At 37.1% G+C, this 22,423-nt stretch overlaps 1 protein-coding gene across 1 annotated transcript; it reads right to left on the bottom strand.

The window, feature by feature from the left end:
• Positions 1–1,318: 1,318 nt before the first annotated feature.
• Positions 1,319–19,834, bottom strand: LOC132105404 (interleukin-15 receptor subunit alpha-like). Its single transcript, XM_059510485.1, has 7 exons — positions 19,545–19,834; positions 14,832–15,029; positions 14,514–14,543; positions 14,239–14,337; positions 13,953–14,156; positions 2,405–2,443; positions 1,319–1,416 (listed from the first exon to the last, which is right to left on the bottom strand). Exons 1-7 carry the CDS (start codon positions 19,714–19,716, stop codon positions 1,319–1,321), a joined length of 840 nt encoding a protein of 279 aa, XP_059366468.1. The 5' UTR covers positions 19,717–19,834.
• Between the last annotated feature and the right edge of the window lie 2,589 nt (positions 19,835–22,423).

The raw sequence follows: 22,423 nt of genomic DNA, 5'->3' as shown, positions 1-22,423 counted from the left end.
GATGCTTTTTGCAGCCATATTGTGTAGTTAAAAGCATCAACCAGAAGGGGTTAACACTAGCCAGCTAAACATTGACTACTTAAGAAAAACCAGTGAGAACCATCGATCTAAATGTTACTCGTGTGTTTTGTCATTGAAAAATATACATAAAAAGACAATGTATTAAAAACGATATAAAAACTTTATTTCATGTTAACATTAAAAGACTGGAGAGTGAGATGAGGTACATTAGATGGATGTGACTAAACGTGCATTCAGGGTGGTGTATTTCGTGGAGTGTGAAGTATTTTGTGTATCTGACTGAAATCAGATCTAAATGAATGTCTACACTGTGTATCCCAACTGTTTACATTCAATTTTTGTGTGGAATATCTGCATTATCTGCATGCATTATTGCCACTGCTCAGGATTATTACCTACAGTATTATTTCTGGATTATCTGCATTATCTGTTCTGGATTATTATGTATAAATACTGGATTATTTACATCTCCTATGAGGCAGTGGCTTTATTCCATTTCACTGTCTCCACCTGTTTCTATTAAAAGAGGTGTGCAGTATATTGAGCAGTACATTTCTGCTCGACTTACACTGCAAAACAACACAACCTTGTTTTTGCAAAGACATTTGGTGTGTTTTCTATAAGCAAAATCTGATGTATTTACATTAAACATGGCATGAAAAAGTGACGAAACCCAGTCAAAAGTGGTCAGACTTGAATCAGATTTCCAGAAATGGGATCTGAACAGGCCACAAATTAAAGTATCTTGAAACAGATGTGTAAAAAAATGGTATTCCATGAGATTTATTTTCCCCATTCACATTTGCTAAATATGATCAGATTCCAATCAGATACTGTATGCTCAAAAATTTAGATTTGGACCGACAGTTTGAACGAGGCTTATCAGGAGTCTGTTTGTGGGAGGAGCTCGTCACAAGTGTCCGCACCATGGGCGATGCCTGGATTATTGTCAATGACAGAGCCTTCTGTGAAGTTTTCAGCTTTGTTTGATTGAGCCGAACAGGGTTCAGATGCACCGACTGGTAAAGCTGAGTAAGAAATGCAGAGATCTGGTTGGGGATGATGTTCATGGTGGTTTCTATGATTTCTACGTCTTAAGCTGTGGATTAAAAGGTGAAAACTATTTAAAAAGAGGCTACAAAAAGTCAAACTTCAAACTTCAATAAATTTAAAACATACCACAAGAAAATGAATGCTGCCACCATGCAAAGGAGAATTAATCCTGTAACTCCACCTGCTGTTGCTAAGTGTTGAAAAAAATAAAAAACAACAACAATGGAACTTGTTAAAAAAAACATTAGTTAGCACAAGGTGGAGAAATATGGTTGTAAGAAATTAACAGCCATAAATGGCACTTACATGTAGCATTAGAAAAGGCTGCCCCTGCATTTCCTCCTAAATGAAAGAGATTTTAAGTAGGTTTATTTTGTTCAAAATCTTTTGTCACTTTTTCACATTCACGTTGTTCCAAACCTAAATGATTAATTTCTATCATTTAACACGATGAAGATTGTATGTTTTCATGGAATGGAACAATCATAAACAGTTTACTAAGCTTTAGAGCTCCAAAAACATAAACGCACCATATAAATACAGCCCATTGATTTCTATGCTATATTCCAAGTCTTATTTTGCCACTGAAAAGTTTTTTTTATGAGGAACACACAGAAAGATGTTTTTTTAACTGAACATCATTCCTCCACCACATAACTCTACAAAATCCTAGCTCTAAAGCATTAGTCTCAAACTCAATTCCTGAAAGGCCACAGCTTTTGCAGCTGGTTGAAGCGAAGTTCTGCAGAACTGTGCCGCTCCAGAAATTGAGTCTGAGACCACTGCTCTAAAGTTTAGGGTACATGTAAGAATATACAACAACCAGTGATGTCAAAGCATGTTTTTTCATGTTTTAATAAGTGCATGTGTATAGAGCTATAGCAGAGAGGAAGATTTTTTTATGAATAACTAGAATTTCCATCTGCTTCATGAACAAGATGTCATATAGCTTCGGGAGACTTACAGTTCATGAATTTGTACTACTTAAAGTACTGCTTTTACAGTAGTTTTCAGCATTTTGGGAGCTTGACAGCTCCTTAAAATTATATGAAAGATATGCATACAAATATTATAAGAGTTTTGATTTGTTTAAAATGGATTATTACATCTTGCAATGCAGTGACAGAAACGTAGATAGCTTGCAATCATGGCTTTATTCTGTATTACTGTTCCTACTGGTCTCGAATTTTCAGGTTATAGTAACTACATAGTCAAAGAAATTCAGGTTCAAATTCCATGTAATTGATTTTGTGATTGATAGAGAATATTGATAAAGAAAGAAGACTGAGGATATTATCCCTATGAATAACTACAAGGAAAATAAAATTACCTTCAGAAATAGTTGAGGTCCTCACAGATGCATTGACTCCTAATAAAAGATAGAAATAAAAAATACAAATAAAAACAGGAGAAGGAAAATGAGGCCAGTTGTAGGAGATCAGATAAGTTTAATATTATAAATTAAAATCTGTCAGAAAGATGTTAATAGTGGCGAGCAACTCTGTAGTTCATGGATTGCAAGCCAGCATATGCTAACACTGCCACAGACTTTGTGATAGTGTTGTTCACCTGTATACACTGAAAATGCAGTATCATGATGCGTTATGTTCTAAAGATAAGGGATTTAAAGGTGCAGCAGTAAAAATACCTATTTATTGTTAAAGTCAGAAACAAAAAATGGCCATACATTTTCTGAGGGTTGTCCCCCCTTAAAAATATCATTAAAACCACACTTTTTTAATTATATAACAATATATACTTAATATGTGCAAACAAGACAGGAATAAATAAGTAAATAAATAAATATGTTTTAAGTTTAAAAGCCTATATACACACACAGAGAGAGAGAACAAAGTCCTTCAGTAGCTCTGGAAGTCCAGTAAGTAGGCTGTCAAGAATATTTCATTCAGTTTAAACATCAGATGCAGTCAATCTTTTCTCTTTAATACAATTAATGCTGAGTCATTAACCAATTAGTCATGACAAAAAATGCTAACTGATGCATTTATCATTTATAATGTCATCTAGATTGTTTGGTAGCTTGTTTAATAGTAACTCATATGTAGAAAAGTGTCAAGAAAGTATTAAGACAAGATTGAGAGAGATTGATAGAGAATTGGCAAGACCACTTTTTTTAAGTGCACCAAAATGCCAGGTACAAAATGTCCACATATTAAGACAAAACATGGTGTCCCCTTTGACAAATTGCATGAGAAATTTTGTTTATTGTCCCTTATTAGATGAAATTTACACCCATGTGTAAAGGTGGGCGCTTTTAAAAGCATGAATAAATATATTTCGATAATTCAAGCACGTCCCATTTTGCAAATGTCACGTTACATGATTTTACTGATTTGCACGGGAAATTGGGCTCTTATGGAGGAACGAAAGCACAGCCCTGCAAAAGGGGGAGGAATGGCACACAATAATCGTTTTATCTCGATTATTAGATTTTCAATCAATTCGAAAACGAATCATTTTTTCGATTAATTGCACAGCCCTAGTGTGTCACTTCTTTTTCCTGGTTGTACGTGGTTAGTTTTGTACACTCTGGGTTTCGTGATATGTAGTTGGGATTATGCACCAACATTTTTGTAAATAAAAGGAAGATCTTGTCAAAGTGTGGTATGCATCCTGTCTTGTTTCAAATTCAAGTTCAACACTGGGGTCTTTATATAACAAAATCTCTTTGGGTAATGCGGAGGTCAGGGCTTCTACATACAAATCCCCACAGTCATCATTAAATTAGATCAAAGTTATTTGAGGACATTTGGAATTTAACTAAATAGAAAATTAGCATGCAATTGTAAGGATGAAAGAACCTGAGATACTTTGATCTCCTGAGAAACAGACAACACAAACATACACGAGCATCTTCGATACACCCCACAGAGTGGAGGAGCAGGATACCTCCTCCCCTTCTTGTCATTTGTTTCATTTTAAATCCCTTCACCCATTCTTCCTTCTACTCAGTCTGCTCAAAATTATTACATGAAAATGTCAATGCAAGTGAACTAACACTCATGTCTAGTATCATTGGAAGTGTCTCAATGCAACTGGTACAATGGTCTCAAACATTACAAAAGTAGATTAGAAGATAATACAGATCCGAAGAGTCAAGAGATATCTTGATTACTGTGATGGGAGTGCCCTTTCCTAGGATCCTCCATGTAAATTACCCCGCTGTTCCCAGGGGGTAATTTACATTTTTGAGTTGTAAAACCACCCAGGCTTGGGACCTGAGTTAATGCAAATTCCAATTGTTAGTTCCTGTCTCCATCTCGAGCGATGTTTGTCTTGGTCTGAGGTATTTAAACAATTGCAGCAAGAGGATCAGGGCGATTTCTGTAACCAGAAAACCCGTAGTCTGTTGTGTGTCTCTTCACTTCATACTATGTATTTTCTAAGGTCAGGTATGCATATTTTACTTTTAGATTCATCTTTAAAAATTTGATGTTTTGTATTGATATGATTTGATGTGTTTCAATTGGATATGTAATTGGCAGAATACATATTTACCTGACTAATATTAAATTGTTACACTTGATTTTATTCTGTTTTACTCTAATTATTGACTATAGTAGATTACGTTGAATCCTTGTTAGCGACATGAGCACCCGAATGAACAAGTTAATATAAACTAAAGAGTTTAACCAGAAAAATCAAATGTCAGAAGAATAGGCCTACTAATTAGAAACAGACGTACAACCAATTTGCATTCCAACCTAAATTAAAATGGAGTCAGATTAAATAATAATACAATGGAGTCAGATTAAATAATAAAATGGAGTCAGATTTAAGTTTAACCTAAATTGAATAACTCTACGCGCTGAAAGACCGAACACGCCGGAAACCTTCATCCAGCACCGGATGCCGAGTGCCTGGACCTTACAAAATATTCTAAAAATGTTCTCTTTGAACATTTTAGTTCATTGTTCACGCCACGGAAATCAGTTAATTCTCAGCACATAGAGACGCTATCACCTAGATATCACAATATAGAGACTGTGTCTGTCCCAAGAACTAGAAAAAACCAAACCAATTTAAGAGTAACAATTTAATTGATGTTCAACAAATAAGAAAACAAATGTAATATGAATAAACGGTAACACTTTATTTTGATCGTTCACTTTAGACATTCTACTAACAGTAAGTAACTTTGCAACTACATGTCAACTAGCAGTTAGTAGAGTATTACTGTCTGCTTAATATCTTCTAACACTTTCTTTATCAACTTATAGTCAACTTATAATTAACCTAAACCTACCCTAACAGTCTTCTCTGAGAGTTAGTAGACATGTTGCAAATTAATGAGAATTAGTTGGCATGTAGTTGACATGTAGTTACAAAGTTACTTATTGTTAGTAGAATGTCTAAAGTGGACTATCGAAATAAAGTGTAACTGAATAAACAAATGATAAAGCTTGGCTTATTGAATATCAGGTCCCTTTCTACGAAAGCACTTTTTGTAAACGAAATGATCACTGAACATAACCTAGATGTGCTCTCTTTGACAGAAACCAGGCTAAAACCTGATGATTACATTATTTTAAATGAGTCTACCCCCCAAGATTACTCTTATAAAAATGAGCTGTGTCCAAAAGGTAAGGGTGGGGGGGTTGCTTCAGTTTCTAAAAAAATATTTTCAGTATTTCTCAGAGGGCGGGACCGGGTATAACATGTTTGAAGTAATGGTGCTTAATATAGCATTATCCAGAGAAACAAGTGTTAATGATGATAAATCCCCTGTGATGTTTGTACTGGCTACTGTATACAGACCACCAGGGCACCATACAGAATTTATTAAAGAATTTACTGATTTTATATCCGAGTTAGTGCTGGCTGCAGATAAAGTTTTAATTGTTGATGATTTTAATATCCATGTTAATAATGAAAAAGATGCATTGGGATCAGCATTGATAGACATAATGAACTGTACTGGGGTTAGACAACATGTGTCATGTCCTACTCATTGTCGAAATCATACTCTAGATTTAATACTGACGCATGGGATTGATGTTGATGGTGTTGAAATTATGCAGCCAAGGGATGATATCACATATCATCTTGTGTAAACTTCATATAGCTAAAACTGTAAATTCTACTCCTTGTTACAAGTATGGTAGGACCATCACTTCTACCACAAAAGACTTGTAAGTAATGTTCCTGATTTATCTCAATTCTTAAGCACATCCAAAAACTCATCATCAGAAAAACTTGATGATGTAACAGAAACAATGGACTATCTCTTTTTTGTAGAATTTTAGATACGGTTGCTGCTTTATGCTTAAGGGAGATTAAGGAAAACAGTCTGACACCGTGGTATAATGAGCACAATCACACCCTAAAGAGAGCAGCCCGGAAAATGGAGCACAGCTGGAGGAAAACAAAACTAGAGGTGTTTCATATTACTTGGCAGGAAAGTGCGCGATCCTACAGAAAATCATTAAAAACTGCTAGATCTGATCACGGGATTGGATATCGGGCCCGATCACGTGGTTTCAGACTCAATCGGAATCGGACGTTACCTCCCGATCAGGACTCGGATATATATAATAAAGGTGTGAATAAATATAGATTTAAACTCAAAGAGACACGATAGTCTGCGCATGATCTGGTGTTTTATTCGGACCCAGAATAAGGCGAGATGAACATCGCGGAGCGCTAAACTCTCCTGCAGTGTGTGTTTCATTCATACTCGACACCAAAGGGCGCTCTCATGCAGAAAGTCATATCAGAAAATTTCCAATATGGACAAAAGCATCCAGCTATCGCTGTATGAAAACTAGGGCTGCACGATGTGTTGTTTAAGCATCGATATCGCGATGTACGAATCCACGATAGTCACATCGCAGGATGTGCGATGTAGGCTGTCCTAGTTGATCCGTTATTTATTAACTGTACGGGCCAGCTGCTCCCCGAGAGAGAGAGAGCCCGCACGCGCGAGACAGAGAGAGAGAGCGCGAGAGAGAGAGAGAGAGAGAGAGAGCGCTTCAAACAACACGAGCGCTGTCTTGCTCTCTCTCCCTCGCGCATATTAATCAATTGACACGATGGTGTCGATGTTTAAATCATTTAAAATGAGAATGTAAATCTGCTCACCCCATTTTTGTTTGTAAGAAAAAATTTGATTAGATTTCATATCGCAATATATATCGCAGAAAAATAAAATATCGCAATGTCATTTTTTCTCAATATCACGCAGCCCTAATGAAAACTATTAAGCTATTTTCACAGAAAAACTGAAACTTTTGGAAACACGAAGACAATATGTGGTTTTTCAAGTTATCTCCAGCAGGTGATAAATAAAGTATATGAACAATGCAGTGCTGATTGACATAGCATTTATTACAGTATAGAAACTATTCTACCTTATGTGATAAACAGTCTTTGTAGTATATAAACAAATTATTTGTTATCGTCCAGCAGTTATAGATTTCTAAGACAATTAAAAGCTAGAAATTAAGAGAAAAAAATAAAGTTGCCTATACTACCAGTCAGAAGTTTTTGAACAGTAAGCTTGCTAATGTTGTTTAAAGAAGTCTCTTCTGTTCACCAAGCCTGCATTTATTTGATCCAAAGTACAGCAAAACAGTAATTTTTTTAAATATTTTTGCTAGCCTATTTAAAATAGCTGTTTTCTATTTGAATATATTTCAAAATGTAATTTATTGAACATCCTGGACCTGTTTTTTCGCTCTTCTTTTTTTTTATGTATTATAGAAGTATCAGAAGCAGTGTTGGGAAGGTTACTTTGGAAATGTAATAGGTTACAGATTACAAGTTACCCTATTTAAAATGTAATAGTAGTGTAACTTTTTTAATTACTTTAATAAAGTAATGTAACTAATTACTTTTGAGTACATTTTGATTACTTTTATAAATTTCTAATGAATGTTAATTTGCAACTGTTAATCATCTTCAACCATTTTACACCATGCAGATTTAAGCTTACAGTAGTGCTCAATACTGTCAGACTTTCACCATCCTTCATCACCTGAATTAAGATGATCAAATTTGAACACATCCACCACACAATCAGACTTTAGTACTGCCTTTTACTTAAGAGATTGATCTGAAGTTCAAAGCAGATTTAAAATCAAAATAAATAGTTTATATATACTGTTTTTGAAACCAAATCTTTGCATAACTACAGGCATCTAACTGCATCTAACAATGGTTTGGGGAAAAATAGTTATTAAAAAAATAAAAGCATATACATCAACTCAAATAAGGTTATCTAATAAGCATGTGTCCTAATTTGTGTACTAAACTCCTGAAACATTGGTGTCTTTTTGTAACACTGCTGTCTCTTTGTATATGATATGATGATAGTTTCTCAAAATAAGTAAAAAATGCTCATGAAGTGACTGTTCTAGAGATGCATTTCCATGAGGGGCGGACTGGGAAATCTCACACTCATACACCCACAACCCATTCTGAAACATGGAAAACCCTATTTTTTTTTTGGACCTGATATTAAAAAATGTGAATCCTTAGGTTGGGGGACTTGCAACGTAAGTAAGAGTTCTCTCCTGAACAGCACCTTCACTTCCATTATCCATCCATCTCTCTCATGACTTTAATACTGAAGATTTTTATTTGACTTTTACCATGTTTTGTAAGTGCAATTTAGTTTTTTTGGCAAATGAATTACCACTTGTATTTATTTTTAATACAAATTCCATAGTTAAACCGCGGTTAGTGCCATACCATAGGCTATATTACTTTTCCTAAGGGTTGTGTTTTTGTATGCACTAGCTCCCCCTAAAACTATGATAAAATATGATGATTTGTCTGCTAACTTACTACTGTAACATTACAATAGATAATAATGACGTTGTTTATACAGTATTTTGAGTGAGTGTGAGCAATGTGCTGTTGCTGCTGCTTGACTAAGTAAACAAAGACAAAACTACATTAGCATATTTACAGATGAAACTGACCTGCACCTGAAACCCTGAACAGAAGTGTCGCTTCTCTGCTCCAGCTGTGCGCTTACACAGTTCACTCCGGTCTCTCTCTCTCTCTCGCATTGATTACTCGGAGTCTGATCCAAACCGTTCGGCGGAGGCGCGGAGAGCGCGCGAGCCCAACCATTGCCAGTCACGACTAACCGATTCATGATTTATTAGAGATTTAATTATCGAATGGCGGATTCGGAAATAATCGCTTTAGTATATTCGGCCTGCAATTATACAATAACAATATTAAAGTAGAAGGCCAAATCGGCTGCCAGGCCACCGGGAATAGTCCCGGTTTTCCGAATGTCCAGTCAGCGCCTGATTTCCACAGACACGCAGAACGTGCAGGATTCATATTCAGTCTTTTTGCGGCTTAATATTCACAGACATCAGTCCATATCGGGTTTTGATTCAAGTGTACTGACCTACTTTTGATTTATTCGTCAAAAATGTGTCATATTCCATCCGCGTTATAGGCTGAATTCCATTTTTATGACTGGATTCTACGAATGTGTTTTCCGCGTCTCGGAGATTATGGGTCATATGTCTTAGTGCAATTTGGGAAAGAAATAAGCTGTATGTGGATGTGTGTAAATATTCAAATGTAATCCTCTTTGTAATCGTTACAATTTTCATAAGTAACTGTAATTTAATTACTCATTTTTTCTTAGTAACTGTAACTGATTACTGTTACATTTATTTTGTAATTAAATTACGTAACGCCGTTACATGTAACTAGTTACTCCCCAACACTGATCAGAAGATACTCAAAATCAAATGACTCGGACTCGAGGGCAAAAAAACCTGATCGGGACATCCCTCATTATTTGTCATCTCTTTTAGAAGAAAACAAACATAAACCCAGGTATTTATTCAATACAGTAGCTAAATTAATTAAAAATAAAGCATCAACTGTCAGGGATACGCAGGATTCAGTTGCAGGTAACAAAAAGTTTATTTAGCCCTCACTGGGCAAACAGGGAAAACAAAAGAATGATCACTCCACAGGGCAAGAGAAACCTCTCAGCGGGGACCGGTCCTAGGGTCTTCTGTGACGCAACGTCAAGTCACATCAACCAGAGCATCATTGGGGACGCAACGTCAAAGTCGCACTGATCTGAGAATCCTTGGGACACAACGTTGAAGGCCCACCAAACTCCCTGAATGAGAGGATAGAGTACAGAGAGGAGCTGGAGTCAAGTCTTGGGGGATCCCAACAGAAAAGCGATGCAAGGACCGGAGGCAGAACCAGTCTAGTCTGACAGGAAGAGGGGGAACCGTTCCAGACAAAAACAAAAATCAAAAAACACTTGGAACCTAAAACAACATAACAAAGCAGGACTAGGCAAACAGGACAAGACGGTCACCAGCGAAGCATTAAACAACTACAACGGTCTGACAAAAGACAGAGCACGAGAGGAACTAAAATAGAGGAGAGCTAATGAGAAAAGAGTGGCTACAGGTGTGACAGAACACAGAGAATTAAAGATAACGAGTGGGAGGGGGAAGAAACACTGACAGCAGAACACATGAGCTGCCAAAACAAGACCCATGTGTTCAGAGACTAGGCAAACAGACAACAAGACAAAAAACACAGCAACTCAGACCTAAGTCATGACATCAACAGGTGCTGACATTTCACACCAGCACAGCAGTAATGACTTTATGAACTACTTTACTTCTAAGATCGATACTATTAGAGATAAAATTGTAACCATGCTGTCGTCAGCTACAGTATCGCATCAGACAGTGCACTATAGATCACATGAAGAACAGTTCCACTCATTCTCTAGGACAGTAGAGAAAGAACTTGTTAAAACATCTATAACATGTATGTTAGACCCTATTCCATCTAAGCTCCTAAAAGAGGTGCTTCCAGAAGTCATAGATCCTCATCTGAATATTATTTATTTTCTCACTGTCATTAGGATATGTCCCCAAAGCCTTCAAACTGGCTGTTATTAAACCTCTCATCAAAAAAACACTACTTGACCCCAAAGAACTAGTTAATTACAGACTGATCTTGAATCTTCTTTTTCTGTCCAATTTACTAGAAAAGGTAGTATCCTCACAATTATATTCCTTCTTAGAGAAAAATGGTATCTGTGAGGATTTCCAGTCAGGATTTAGACCGTATCATAGTACTAAGACTTTTCTCCTTAGAGTTACAAATGACCTGCTCTTATCATCTGATCATGGTTGTATCTCTCTGTTAGTGCTATTGGATCTTAGTGTTCAAATCATACTTATCTGACCACCATCAATTTGTTGCAGAAAATGAAGAGGTATCATATCAATCACAAGTGCAGTATGGAGTACCTCAAGGCTCGGTACTTGGGCCGTTATTTTTACGCTTTACATGTTACCCTTGGGAGATATCATCAGGAAGCACAGTGTTAACTTTCACTGTTATGCTGATGATACTCAGCTATATATTTCTTCGAGGCCCAGAGAAACATACCAATTAAAAAAAATAGTGGGATGCATAGTAAATTTTAAAACCTGAAATAGTAATTTCTTACCGCTAAATTCTGAAAAAAAGAGGTGTTAATTATAGGACATAAAAACTCTGGCTGTAATAACCTAGAACACTGTCTAAGACTTGATGACTGCTCTGTCAGTTCTCCGTCATCAGTTAGGAACCTAGGTGTGCTATTTGATCGCAATCTTTCCTTAGAAAGCCACGTTTCTAGCATTTGTAAAACTGCATTTTTCCATCTCGTGGTTGTTCTGCATGCTTAATAAACAAACTCCAGCTGGTCCAAAATGCAGCAGCTAGAGTTCTTCCTAGAACCAGGAAGTATGATAATATTAGCCCGGTTCTGTCAACACTGCACTGGCTCCCTATCAAACATCATATCGATTTTTTAATCTTGCTTATTACTTATAAAGCCCTGAATAGTTTAGCACCTCAGTATTTGAACAAGCTCTTATTGCGCTAGAGTCCTCCACACCACTGCGTTCTCAAATCTCTGGCAATTTGATAATATCTAGAATATCAAAATCAACTGCGGGCGGCAGATCCTTTTCCTATTTAATGCCCTACCTAACACTGTTCGGGAGGCAGACACACTCTGTCAGTTTAAATCTAGTTTTAAGACCCACCTCTTTAACCTGGTTTACACATAACACACTAACACATTTCTAATATTCAAATTAGTTTTCTTAATTAGGTAAACCGGAACCCATAAGACACAATGTACTTGCTACATCGTTAGAAGAATGGCATCTATGCTAATATTAGTCTGTTTCTCTCTTATTCCGAGGTCACCGTAGCCACCAGATCCAGTCTGTATCCAGATCAGATGGTCACTCCAGTCACCCGGATGCAGTACGTTTTCAGCCCAGATTGTGGATCAGCATCTAGAGAGGACCTCTACAGCCCTGAATGTTAGCGGAGACCAGGACAACTAGATGAGCTACAGAGACAGATCCACAGTCAAGACCTTGTCTCCTAAACGGCCACTGGGACAAAACCACAGGAAAGAGATGTTTCTTCTGCACAATCTGACTTTGCTGCAGCCTAGAATTGAACTGCTGGTTTCATCTGGTCAGAGGAGAACTGCCTCACTAAGAATGAACTGCAGCCAGTAAAAGTGTGTTTTGCATGTGCTAACAGTGCTGACTTAGTGCCCAATTCACCAAAGGAATTACGTAGATCAGGCAATGGCACAGACACAAAATCTATGCTAATTAAACAAGCATACATAAAAGCTTATTTTGTTCAGTCTTTTAACTGGAAAAACAATCATATTCTTGTTCAAAATATGCATATATGCAGGGATTGGCAATGTCTTCACATGGTTACAATTACCATTGAAATAAAGTGCCCATATAAAGTGCCTAGGCTATGTTCATTTATTGCTTAGTTTCATTTGGTGGGTATAGTGCAGAACAAATTCTGCCAGGCAATTTTTGCAAATAAAGAAAAGTCTATATTGAGACTAAAGGAGGCATGTTTGCATGAAAAGGAATGCCAGTAACTTGACTAGTTAATTTAAATATTCACGATGCAGTGCAACTTCAGCCCTGCACTCTGTAAACTGGATTGGGATGGTTAGTGAATTAAACTCTGGTATTACACTGATTTACCATGTGCAAAAAGGGTTTTACAGTTAAGTGAATTCCGCCCTAAAGATTTTTAGCCCAATTTATTTCTAATTTACATAGAATCTGTGAAAAAGTCAAGGACCTTGGTCAGATCCAATGTTCGGCACGTATTATCAGGTAATGTGAGGTGTTTACAAATCGAATCTTGCACCTCTGGCTATGGTTACATCAGAACTTTCATACTAACCAGTGCATGACCACAAAACAAGCTGCTGTATGGGTCCGTAAAATAGTGGAGATGTGTCCAAAACATACCACACTCTGGAGTGAAATCGCCTCAGTTTTGAACGTTGAAAGCTGCTAGAATGCTAACTAATGTCTGTATGTATAAGATTTGAGGGAAGAAAATCTGTGAAGATTCTCTTTATGGGTGTGCTGCAACCAGATTTCATAATCGGTAAAGATTTTAAAACACCTGTAGTCTGAGCCCGGATTAATAAGTGTGAGGACATATTTTTATACCTAAACAATGATTTAGCTTAGTAAAGATAAATATGGAAATTCTGTCATCATTTATGTTTTTCCAAACCTCTATGACTTTTTCAAACTTGATGCAACCTGTTATAGGAAGATTGAATGTACACATGAGTAATTAAAGAGCATGACAGCTCTTAGTTTTTATATTCTATATGGAAAAGAGCAGCATGAACATTCTGCTAAACTTCTCCTTTTGGGTTCTGTGGAAGAAAGAAAGTCATATTGGCTTGGAATGACACAAGGCTGAGTAATTAATGACAGAATGTTAATTTTTTTGTTAACTAGTTAGCCCCATGCACCTTAACCCATCATAGTAAATGGCTTCACCTGTTGTTGTAGTGAAAGAGCCTGACAGCGTATGTGACGATGTTGTTGTCATATATTCTCTGCTTGTGTAGCTGGTTGTTGTCTCATTGGTTGTTGTAATAGACTCCGTCTCTTTTGTTGTGCTCATCAAAGGCTGGCTGCTGGTTCTTCTTGTTTTGGTTGTGACAACTTCATTTGTTGTTGTCAAAGCTATATGTCCTGTTGCTGGAGTGTGTCATGCAATTAACGTAAATGTAAGCCTACCCAAACAATATCAACACATACTAGCACAATATAACACACATACCTGTGGTTGGCGAGCTTGTGTCATGAAGTGTGGGATGCTTACTTGTTGTTCTTTCTGTGGTGAATGATGTGACTTGTGGATGAGGACTAGTGGGCTCTGCTAAAGCAAATAAATAATACCAGAGATTTAAGTCGACATCCTATCTTGGTGATAGGTCTTAAGGGTGATGTGTGCTATTTATTAAAATCCATTTGGTATTGAGGTGCATAAATGACACACTGCACTTTTCAACAACATATACAGAAAAGAGAGGAATTAGGAAAGATGGCACTTACTTGTGGCCACAGGTGGATTTCTGGGATCAACTGCAAAGAAACAATAAAATCACTACATTGATAATCTGATATCTGTTAAGATGACTAAACCAACTTCTACATTTCAGAATCATGTCAAGATGCTTTTAATAAAAAAAGTGACTCAGAGTGCTTTGAGACTATACTTTTTTTATCAGTATGTCTGCTCCCTGGGAATTGAACCCATGACCTTTTGTACTGCTAATGCATTGCTCTACCACTGATCCACAGGACCTTAAACAAGGGGCAGACATGTCATGTCCAGGGGTCAAGTATCTTTACAACAAACAAGACTCTTACGTATACACTTGAGAGGAAGATCAGAGTGCCAGCATGCGTTGCTATTTTGTTGTTGAGTGCATCGGAACAGGCTGGATGTCCCTGCTTTCCTTACATAGCCCTTTGCACACTCAATGCGAATAGTTTCACCGATGTTCTTTTCAATATATGATAACACAGGTTTTGTGTTTTCTGCCAGTTCTGGTTTTCCACAGACACCTGAGAAAAAGTAAGAGAACTGTCACTAAAATATACAAATATATAAATATCACATATGAAACTCATGGACACATTTGCAGTGTTCCCACAGACTTGCACTTTAAGTGTGACAGCACTACCCCTGGGGAATATATATATATATATTGTGACGAGTCAGCTGCCTCCCCCCTGATTGTCACCGGCACCCCGTCCTAAATCGCCGCCCTTCACCAGGCTCCCGACTGGAGTGGGTGTGTGAGAGGAGTGGCGCTGGACGAGTCAGGGCTGGCGGCGTGTGATGGGGCACACCTGAAGGAAATGGAGCCTCATCACCGCCGCTGTTTAAGAGCCCAACGCGCCTCTCCTCGGGAGACCGGTCTATTCCCCGTGCATGCACACTGGAGTCCTCGTGGGTCCAGGAAGGGTGCGTTGAGGGACTCCCGCGCCACCAGAGACGTGAGCTGCTGGACCCGCGATCCGGATGGGAGCCGCACCCGTTTACACAGCCATCGGGCCAGGATGCCGGGCCGTCCATCCCCTGCCAGCGCCCAGCCAACGAGAGTGATGCGGCCGCTAGAGGAAGCCGCCGTCCCTCGCGTCCCGGACCGAAGAGGGGAGCGCGTGCGGCCGCCAGACTCCGCCCCTTACCTGGACCCTTCCTCCATGAACACTGCCCGACCCACACGAACCCCGCAGCACGACGAGGACACCAGATCCCCTGTTTATTTTGGACACTCTTCCCCTTTGGCCACCTTTTATCCCCTGTTTTATTTGATTTTCTGTTAATAAAAGCCTCTCCGATGCCTGACGCCACACCCACTGTGTCTGTCTTGTGCTCCTCCTACCACTATATATATATATATATATATATTATGTACGTAGAACCAGCAGGCAGGCTTATAGACAATGCTCATCCATTCCCTGCCAGCAGGTGGCGCTTTTGGAACTGCAGAAATACAGCAGTTTAATGATAATGGCTGTACACAAAGCAGCACTGCACTTATGGAAGCTTATTTATCAAGCAAAATAGAAAAGATGCAATGAAAATGACATCTAAACTTTTCTGAAGATATTCAGTTCCCTTCAAAGATATATTCATATAAGAACACCTGCACTTCATTTTGACTTTAAATAGTGCAGTTTTTCTCAACAAAGTCAAAGCCTTTTGGAAAAGCTATTTGTGGCAGTCAGTGTTGCTAATGTGGTGTGCTGTCACAAATAAATCAATGAATGGGATTCACAGTATTTGCATATGTCAAGATGTACATTCGACCTTTTGATGGAAAATGTTGACTAAATGGGAAATGTGTTAAAAATAATAAGAATAACGATAATAACTATTTTGATTTATATTGTATTTCACTTTTTTTTTAAATAAAATTCAGCTATCTGGCATCAGGTAAGTGGATATAAATATAAATATAAATGACAGCTATTAGGTGATCAGAAACTTGGCCCACCAACAGTGATAAGACTTTCCTGATTTTCAGCTCTACATATACTTCTGAAGGATTTCGATGTTTGAAACAATTCATGATTGTTAGTCTTATTATTAACACAGATTCTATGGTGACCTAGTCACAATGTAATCCCAGACCAGACATCAATGGCAAAGCCATTAGGTAAGTGTTGTTATGCTTTCATTTCACAAAGATTGTAAGGGACTTTTTGGGGGCAGTCAGCTTGTTGTCAGAGTGTGAAAGCTGATACACACCAGAAAAACAAACCCAAGTAAATCTGAAAAAAGAAAAATGGCCTGGGGTTCATTGGACATATTATTAGCATGTTTGCTTCTCCTGGTCACAAGGAAAATATGTTATTATTTTTACTATCTGGTTAAAAGACATGGTGTATTCATATTTATTGAATTAAAAATCAAAACTTTTTTTGAAGATGGTATAAAAAGCTTTTCAAAACCATATGAGACCAACATGAATGCAACAAACTTAACATGCCGCTTGTGTCAAATTATCAAATCAAGCATAAAATAAAAAGTCGAAAGGTCAGATTAAAATAATTCTGGTACAAAAAACTTGACTATATTTGTGGTGTAAAAAATCTTCAGTACATTGTTGGACAAGACTGTACACATAGCTGTTGAAAAGGAGAGGGTAAAGTTACAGCTTGGGGGTTGTGGGACACACTATTTATCTGACACCTACATTTGATAAAAAACAGCCCTGAAACACAAATCACCTCAAAATATAGCGCTTATTTCACCAGCTTTGCTGATGTTCAGTGATTTAAGTGTGAATAATCTCAATGAATTGGAAATTAGCTAAATTTGCATAATCTGATTATTCTTTGGAAGAAAACGTGAGGGAGGTTTTGTGCAGTAAAGATCTGCCTTTGCAATCTTTAGAAGTCATTTTCAACCACTCCAAGAAACATAATTTATTACACCCAACATGGCGTGCACAGACCTCTGGGGGGGGGGGGGTTGATGTTGTAAACGAGGGCACAATCGTGATTCTTTTTTTTTTTTAATGTTTTTTATACCTTCATGTACCCACTCAAAAGCTGTTTTTAACCTGAATGAGTTTCCTTCTTCTGCTAAACATAAACTCTATTTTAATAGAAGGTGGAAAACCAAACAGTTGCTGGTTCACAGTGACTTCCAGAGTATTTTTCCCAGTCAATGTGGACTTATCAATGTTTGGTTATCCAGATTCTTCAAAATATCTTCTTTTGTGTGCAGCACATGAAAGAAATTAATCTACTGTAGGTTGATGACAACATGTGAGTGAATAAACAATGACAGAAATTAAATTTTAGAGTGAACAATCCCTTTAATTACAGTCGGCAGCATGTTTAGTACTGTCTCTTTAAGACCTGCACACATCTAATATACAGACATGCATCTGTTTCTTTCAGATGTTTAGTTTCATTTTAGACATAACCAACAGAGGCTATACATAAACCTTGTGTGTTCTGACAGTATTAACACAAAACATAACTTAGTTCAGTAATCACAGTTTGAAGGGCTTTTTTCGTTTTCGCATGTTCAGAAAAACTGCAGGTCAGAACAGCAAACAAATAAAATATTTAAATAACCAGTAAGGCTTTGAAGCAGAGGCAAACAAAAGTACTTTTGTGAATAAGTCCAGTGTCCCGTGAGAGTAACTCTAGTGCTTATTTAACACTGTTAATATATATCGCAGCATATTAATTCTGCGCCACCAGAACCGCAGCTGATAGAATGTGCGCAGTAGCACAATACAACAATATTTCTTCAAAAGCAGATCGTGCAGACATTTTTATCGTCCACGTTCAAAAATCTTCATATCGCACACCCCACAAGGTGGTATTAATAAACTGATTTATGGATTGACCTTTCCACTCTTTTTTCAACAGTATATATTCCGCTTTAGCTGAGCAAAATGTAATTTCTTATTCACTTAATTAATTCACCATTCTGTAACGGATCAAAAATGCCTTTGGGAATGTAGTGCATTTCTGGGAATGTTGTCTAAACTCAAAAAAAAAAAAGGTTTGCACAAACGCATTCTATTTTTATTGTTTATTCATGCTGACATTTAACAGTCATCACCAGATGAGTTAAAAGTGAAAAAGAACCAGTTTAAACATAATGAATCATAATTAGAGGGAAAGATTAGTGGTTAACGTCATGTAATTGTACTTATACCACACAAAAACACTGTATGGTTTCAGAAAACAAGTCATGGACTACATTTGTGGTGCTTATTGGAGCTTTACAGATTGATCATTATAAACTTCTGTTGTATTAAAAAAGAACTGCATGAAGATGCTTCAAAATGATCCTTTTGTGTTCATAATAGCACTTGGCTTTCAAACTATAAAGGAGAGTAAATAGTATCAGTATATTTTTTTTGTGGGAACTCTTAATTTAATATCTAGAAAAAAAAATATGGTTATGTAATCACTTAAACTTCTAATTTCTAAACAATCAGCTCAGGTATCAGTACATAAGGTTTCTTTGCTGAACTAGCAAAGCTGATCATGGTTTGCCGTTGTATAAATACATAGCTGCCTTTATTTGGACAAACATAGCTATATAGACTATGTAATTTTTTTTGCGATTGTTTTAATGGCTCCCATTGAGCAGTGTTCAACTCCCGCATTTACACCAACTGCATTGTCCATTTTTCTACAAGCATAAAAAATAGAAAAATCGCGGTATTTAAACAAATACAAACAAATAAATAGACACATAAACATATAAGCAAGCTGCAAATAATCGCCTATAATTAGGCCTCTTATTTCCATAATTTAGGGACTGTCACGTGAACGGGTTTTCACTAGGCTATTTCATATTCCATATTCAAGCTGAAGTTCCTTTACCAGTTTCTTTTTCCAATACATGGTTTCGGTTTTTTTTTTTTTTTTACTTTGAAGGCCCTCCTAGAGAACGTGCTTTAGCCAAGCTGTTCAATTTATTAATAGCATAATCCACAGTCAAGAAGCTAATAATGCTGAACCTCAACACAGTATCTGCAATAACGCTGTTTAGGTTTTCTCAACATGTATTTTTAAGAAATGCTGATCCAAACTCACCGCTTGCTCTGGCAATATTATGCATATTTGCCGCCGTTATGAAAATCAATGTAAAGAACATATGCATGTCCACTTGCCACGGAGAATTCAGAGGGATCGCCGAAGGGTAAATCCTCGTGAAATCCTCATGAATGTTTGTGAAATAACAGCGACTGGCAGAGAGGTGCCACATTTGTACGCGTTTTAGTTTAAACGTCACGTTCTCTTTCACTTTCACTTTTGGGCGAGCCCGTGCGAGCTGCGTGCAGAAAATATGCAGTTCCTCAAGAACATGGTTACAGGACACTTACGCTTCACGTGGACTTTGGGTAAACGTACGTCTGTATAGCTACTGTAAATAAAAGTCTACACCACAGTGAGCGCGTCTTCTATATAATGTTAAATAGAAGACTAGAGAGTAAAACAGATGCCTGAAAGAAAGGACCCATCACAATTCAGTATGCAAATTCATGTAAATAAGAGAGATAATCCTCGACGCTTATTGGACAAAAAATTAGCAATAGTTTAGGTGTTCTCTCCATAAAAGGGCTAAGGCGATTTTGGAAATGGCTGTGATTTGATTTGTTTCATGTCATTTACTTGCAAAATTCTAATTTTTTCTTTCCAGAATTCATAGGCTCTTTTACATAATAATGCAGGTAACTAATCTTAACATTTCCAGATTAAATGTTCATGCTTTTCGCAAATGACATGAACATTCTCCAACTGTGCAGCATTCTTACTTTGCATTATGGGATTGAATGAGTGCACTCAGAGGTGGCAGTATCTAAAACAGATACTCAAGTTGAAATAATTACTAAATTATAATATAATAATCTTGAGTGGAAAAAGTATCCAAAAAACTACGGTTAGCTCTTTCGAATAATATGGTACGTTCGACATCAAGTGCATCCGTTTAATTCAAAGCAAGATGGTGATGTACAAGCCAGCAATATTTTTCAACTCTTTTTTCTTCAGTGATGAACAAATACCTTGCATTATGTGTTTTTATTCAATTTATGAAGGTGCTGTAAATTAATCGTTATACATTGTGTCACAGTTTTAAAATATATGCTCATGCAGAATAAGGAATTAATTTGTCCTTTCTAAGTATTAATAAACTGCCAATGTGCTAGTAATATCATGCATGCTAATAAGCAACTAGTAATAGTGAGAACTGGTCCTTAAAATAATGTGACACCGTTTTCTTATTGACATGCTCCCAAATCTGGGCTTAAAGGGATCATGACAATTTAAATCAAACCTTGAATTTTTTTTTTTTTTTTATTTACAATTAAACCATCCTGCAAATTTTCTATATTAACAAATAATTGATTTAATCAAGCGCAAAAAATATTTTGTTTTGATATTGGGGTATCCGTGACATTACAGGGGCAAATAGGTTTGCATATGATTGGCAGAGCCCATGATAATCACTGATGCTGTCTACACTGGATACAAAATTATACATATCAGCAGACGCTTTTACCCAAAACGACTTCCAAATGAGGACAACAGAAGCAATCAAAACCAAGCCAACAAAAGAGCAATAAAATGCAAGTGTTAAACTTGTGTGTGTTTGTGTATATTTGTGTGTGTGCATACACATACACACACACACACACAAATATACACAAACACACACACGTTTACTTAGCTATCTAAATGGGGACATTCCATTGGCATAATGGTTTTTATACTGTACAAACTGTATTTTCTCTCTCCCTACACCTAAACCTACCCCTTACAGAAAACTTTGCATATTTACAAAAAAAAAAATTGTTTACTTTCTTTTTAAACCAGTTTTACAAATGAGAACGTCCCCAAAGGGTGGATTTTGGAGATTTTTATCAGATTTAGCTCACTTTTGGGTACAAATTCGTCCCCAAAATATGCTTAAGTAGGCACACACACACACACACACACACATACAAAGAGAACAAGTAGATAGAATAGAAAAAGAATATAGAAAGCTAGTATACAGATAGACATTCCCTTTTTGACATACTCCACACACTTGAGTATGTGGCCCTATCCAAAATGACCCTCTAAACCCTCAAAGTCTTTCTATGAATGTACACTTTTGTTACTTAATGCCGCTTTGAAGCTCACCCCCTTGCGAGCACCCTTTTGAATGCTAGAATGAAGAATGGGACACCTACGGTCTTGTGGACTTAACAGACACACGCACACAGGGGCCATTGTAAGTCTGTAAGACCGAAAGTACACATGAAGTGTTCCATTTATGACAGGGCCTGTCAACAACACGACAAATGAGGAGGTGAAAGAACATTTGCTCTGATGTGTCAAAGCAATCAAAACCACTAAAAGAGCAATATAATACAAGTGCTATGAAAAGTGTTGGTTAGCCCAATGCAGTACAGATAGCAAGGTTATATATATATATATATATATATATATATATATATATATATATATATATATATATATCCTGTACACCTAAACCTAACCCTTAAAGAAAACGTTCTGCATTTTTACAATAATAAAAATAAAATTGTTTTCTTTATTTTTAAACCAGTTATACAAATAAGAATGACCCCAGAGGGAGGCTTTTGGAGATTTTGTCAGGTTTAGTTCACTTTTGGGTAGGATTTGCTAAAGTAGGTACACACAAACACACACACACACACACACATACCAATACATACAAAGAAAACAAGTAGATAGAATAGTAGATAGAAGATATTTTTTCCCCCAGTGCGAGCACCCTTTGGAATGCTAAAATGAAGAATGGGACACCTACGGTCTTGTGGACTTAGGAGACACGCTCACACAGGGGCCATTGTCAGCAAGACCGAAAGTGCACATGAAGTGTTTCAGTTAGGACAAGGCCTGTCAACAACAGGACAAATGGAAAATTGAAAGAGCATTTGCTCTGA

Source organism: Carassius carassius, chromosome 26, assembly GCF_963082965.1.
Source record: "Carassius carassius chromosome 26, fCarCar2.1, whole genome shotgun sequence".
NCBI classification, from domain to species: domain Eukaryota; kingdom Metazoa; phylum Chordata; class Actinopteri; order Cypriniformes; family Cyprinidae; genus Carassius; species Carassius carassius.
Note: the sequence above shows the minus strand (reverse complement) of the source record. Positions and strands in the feature narration are given on the sequence as shown.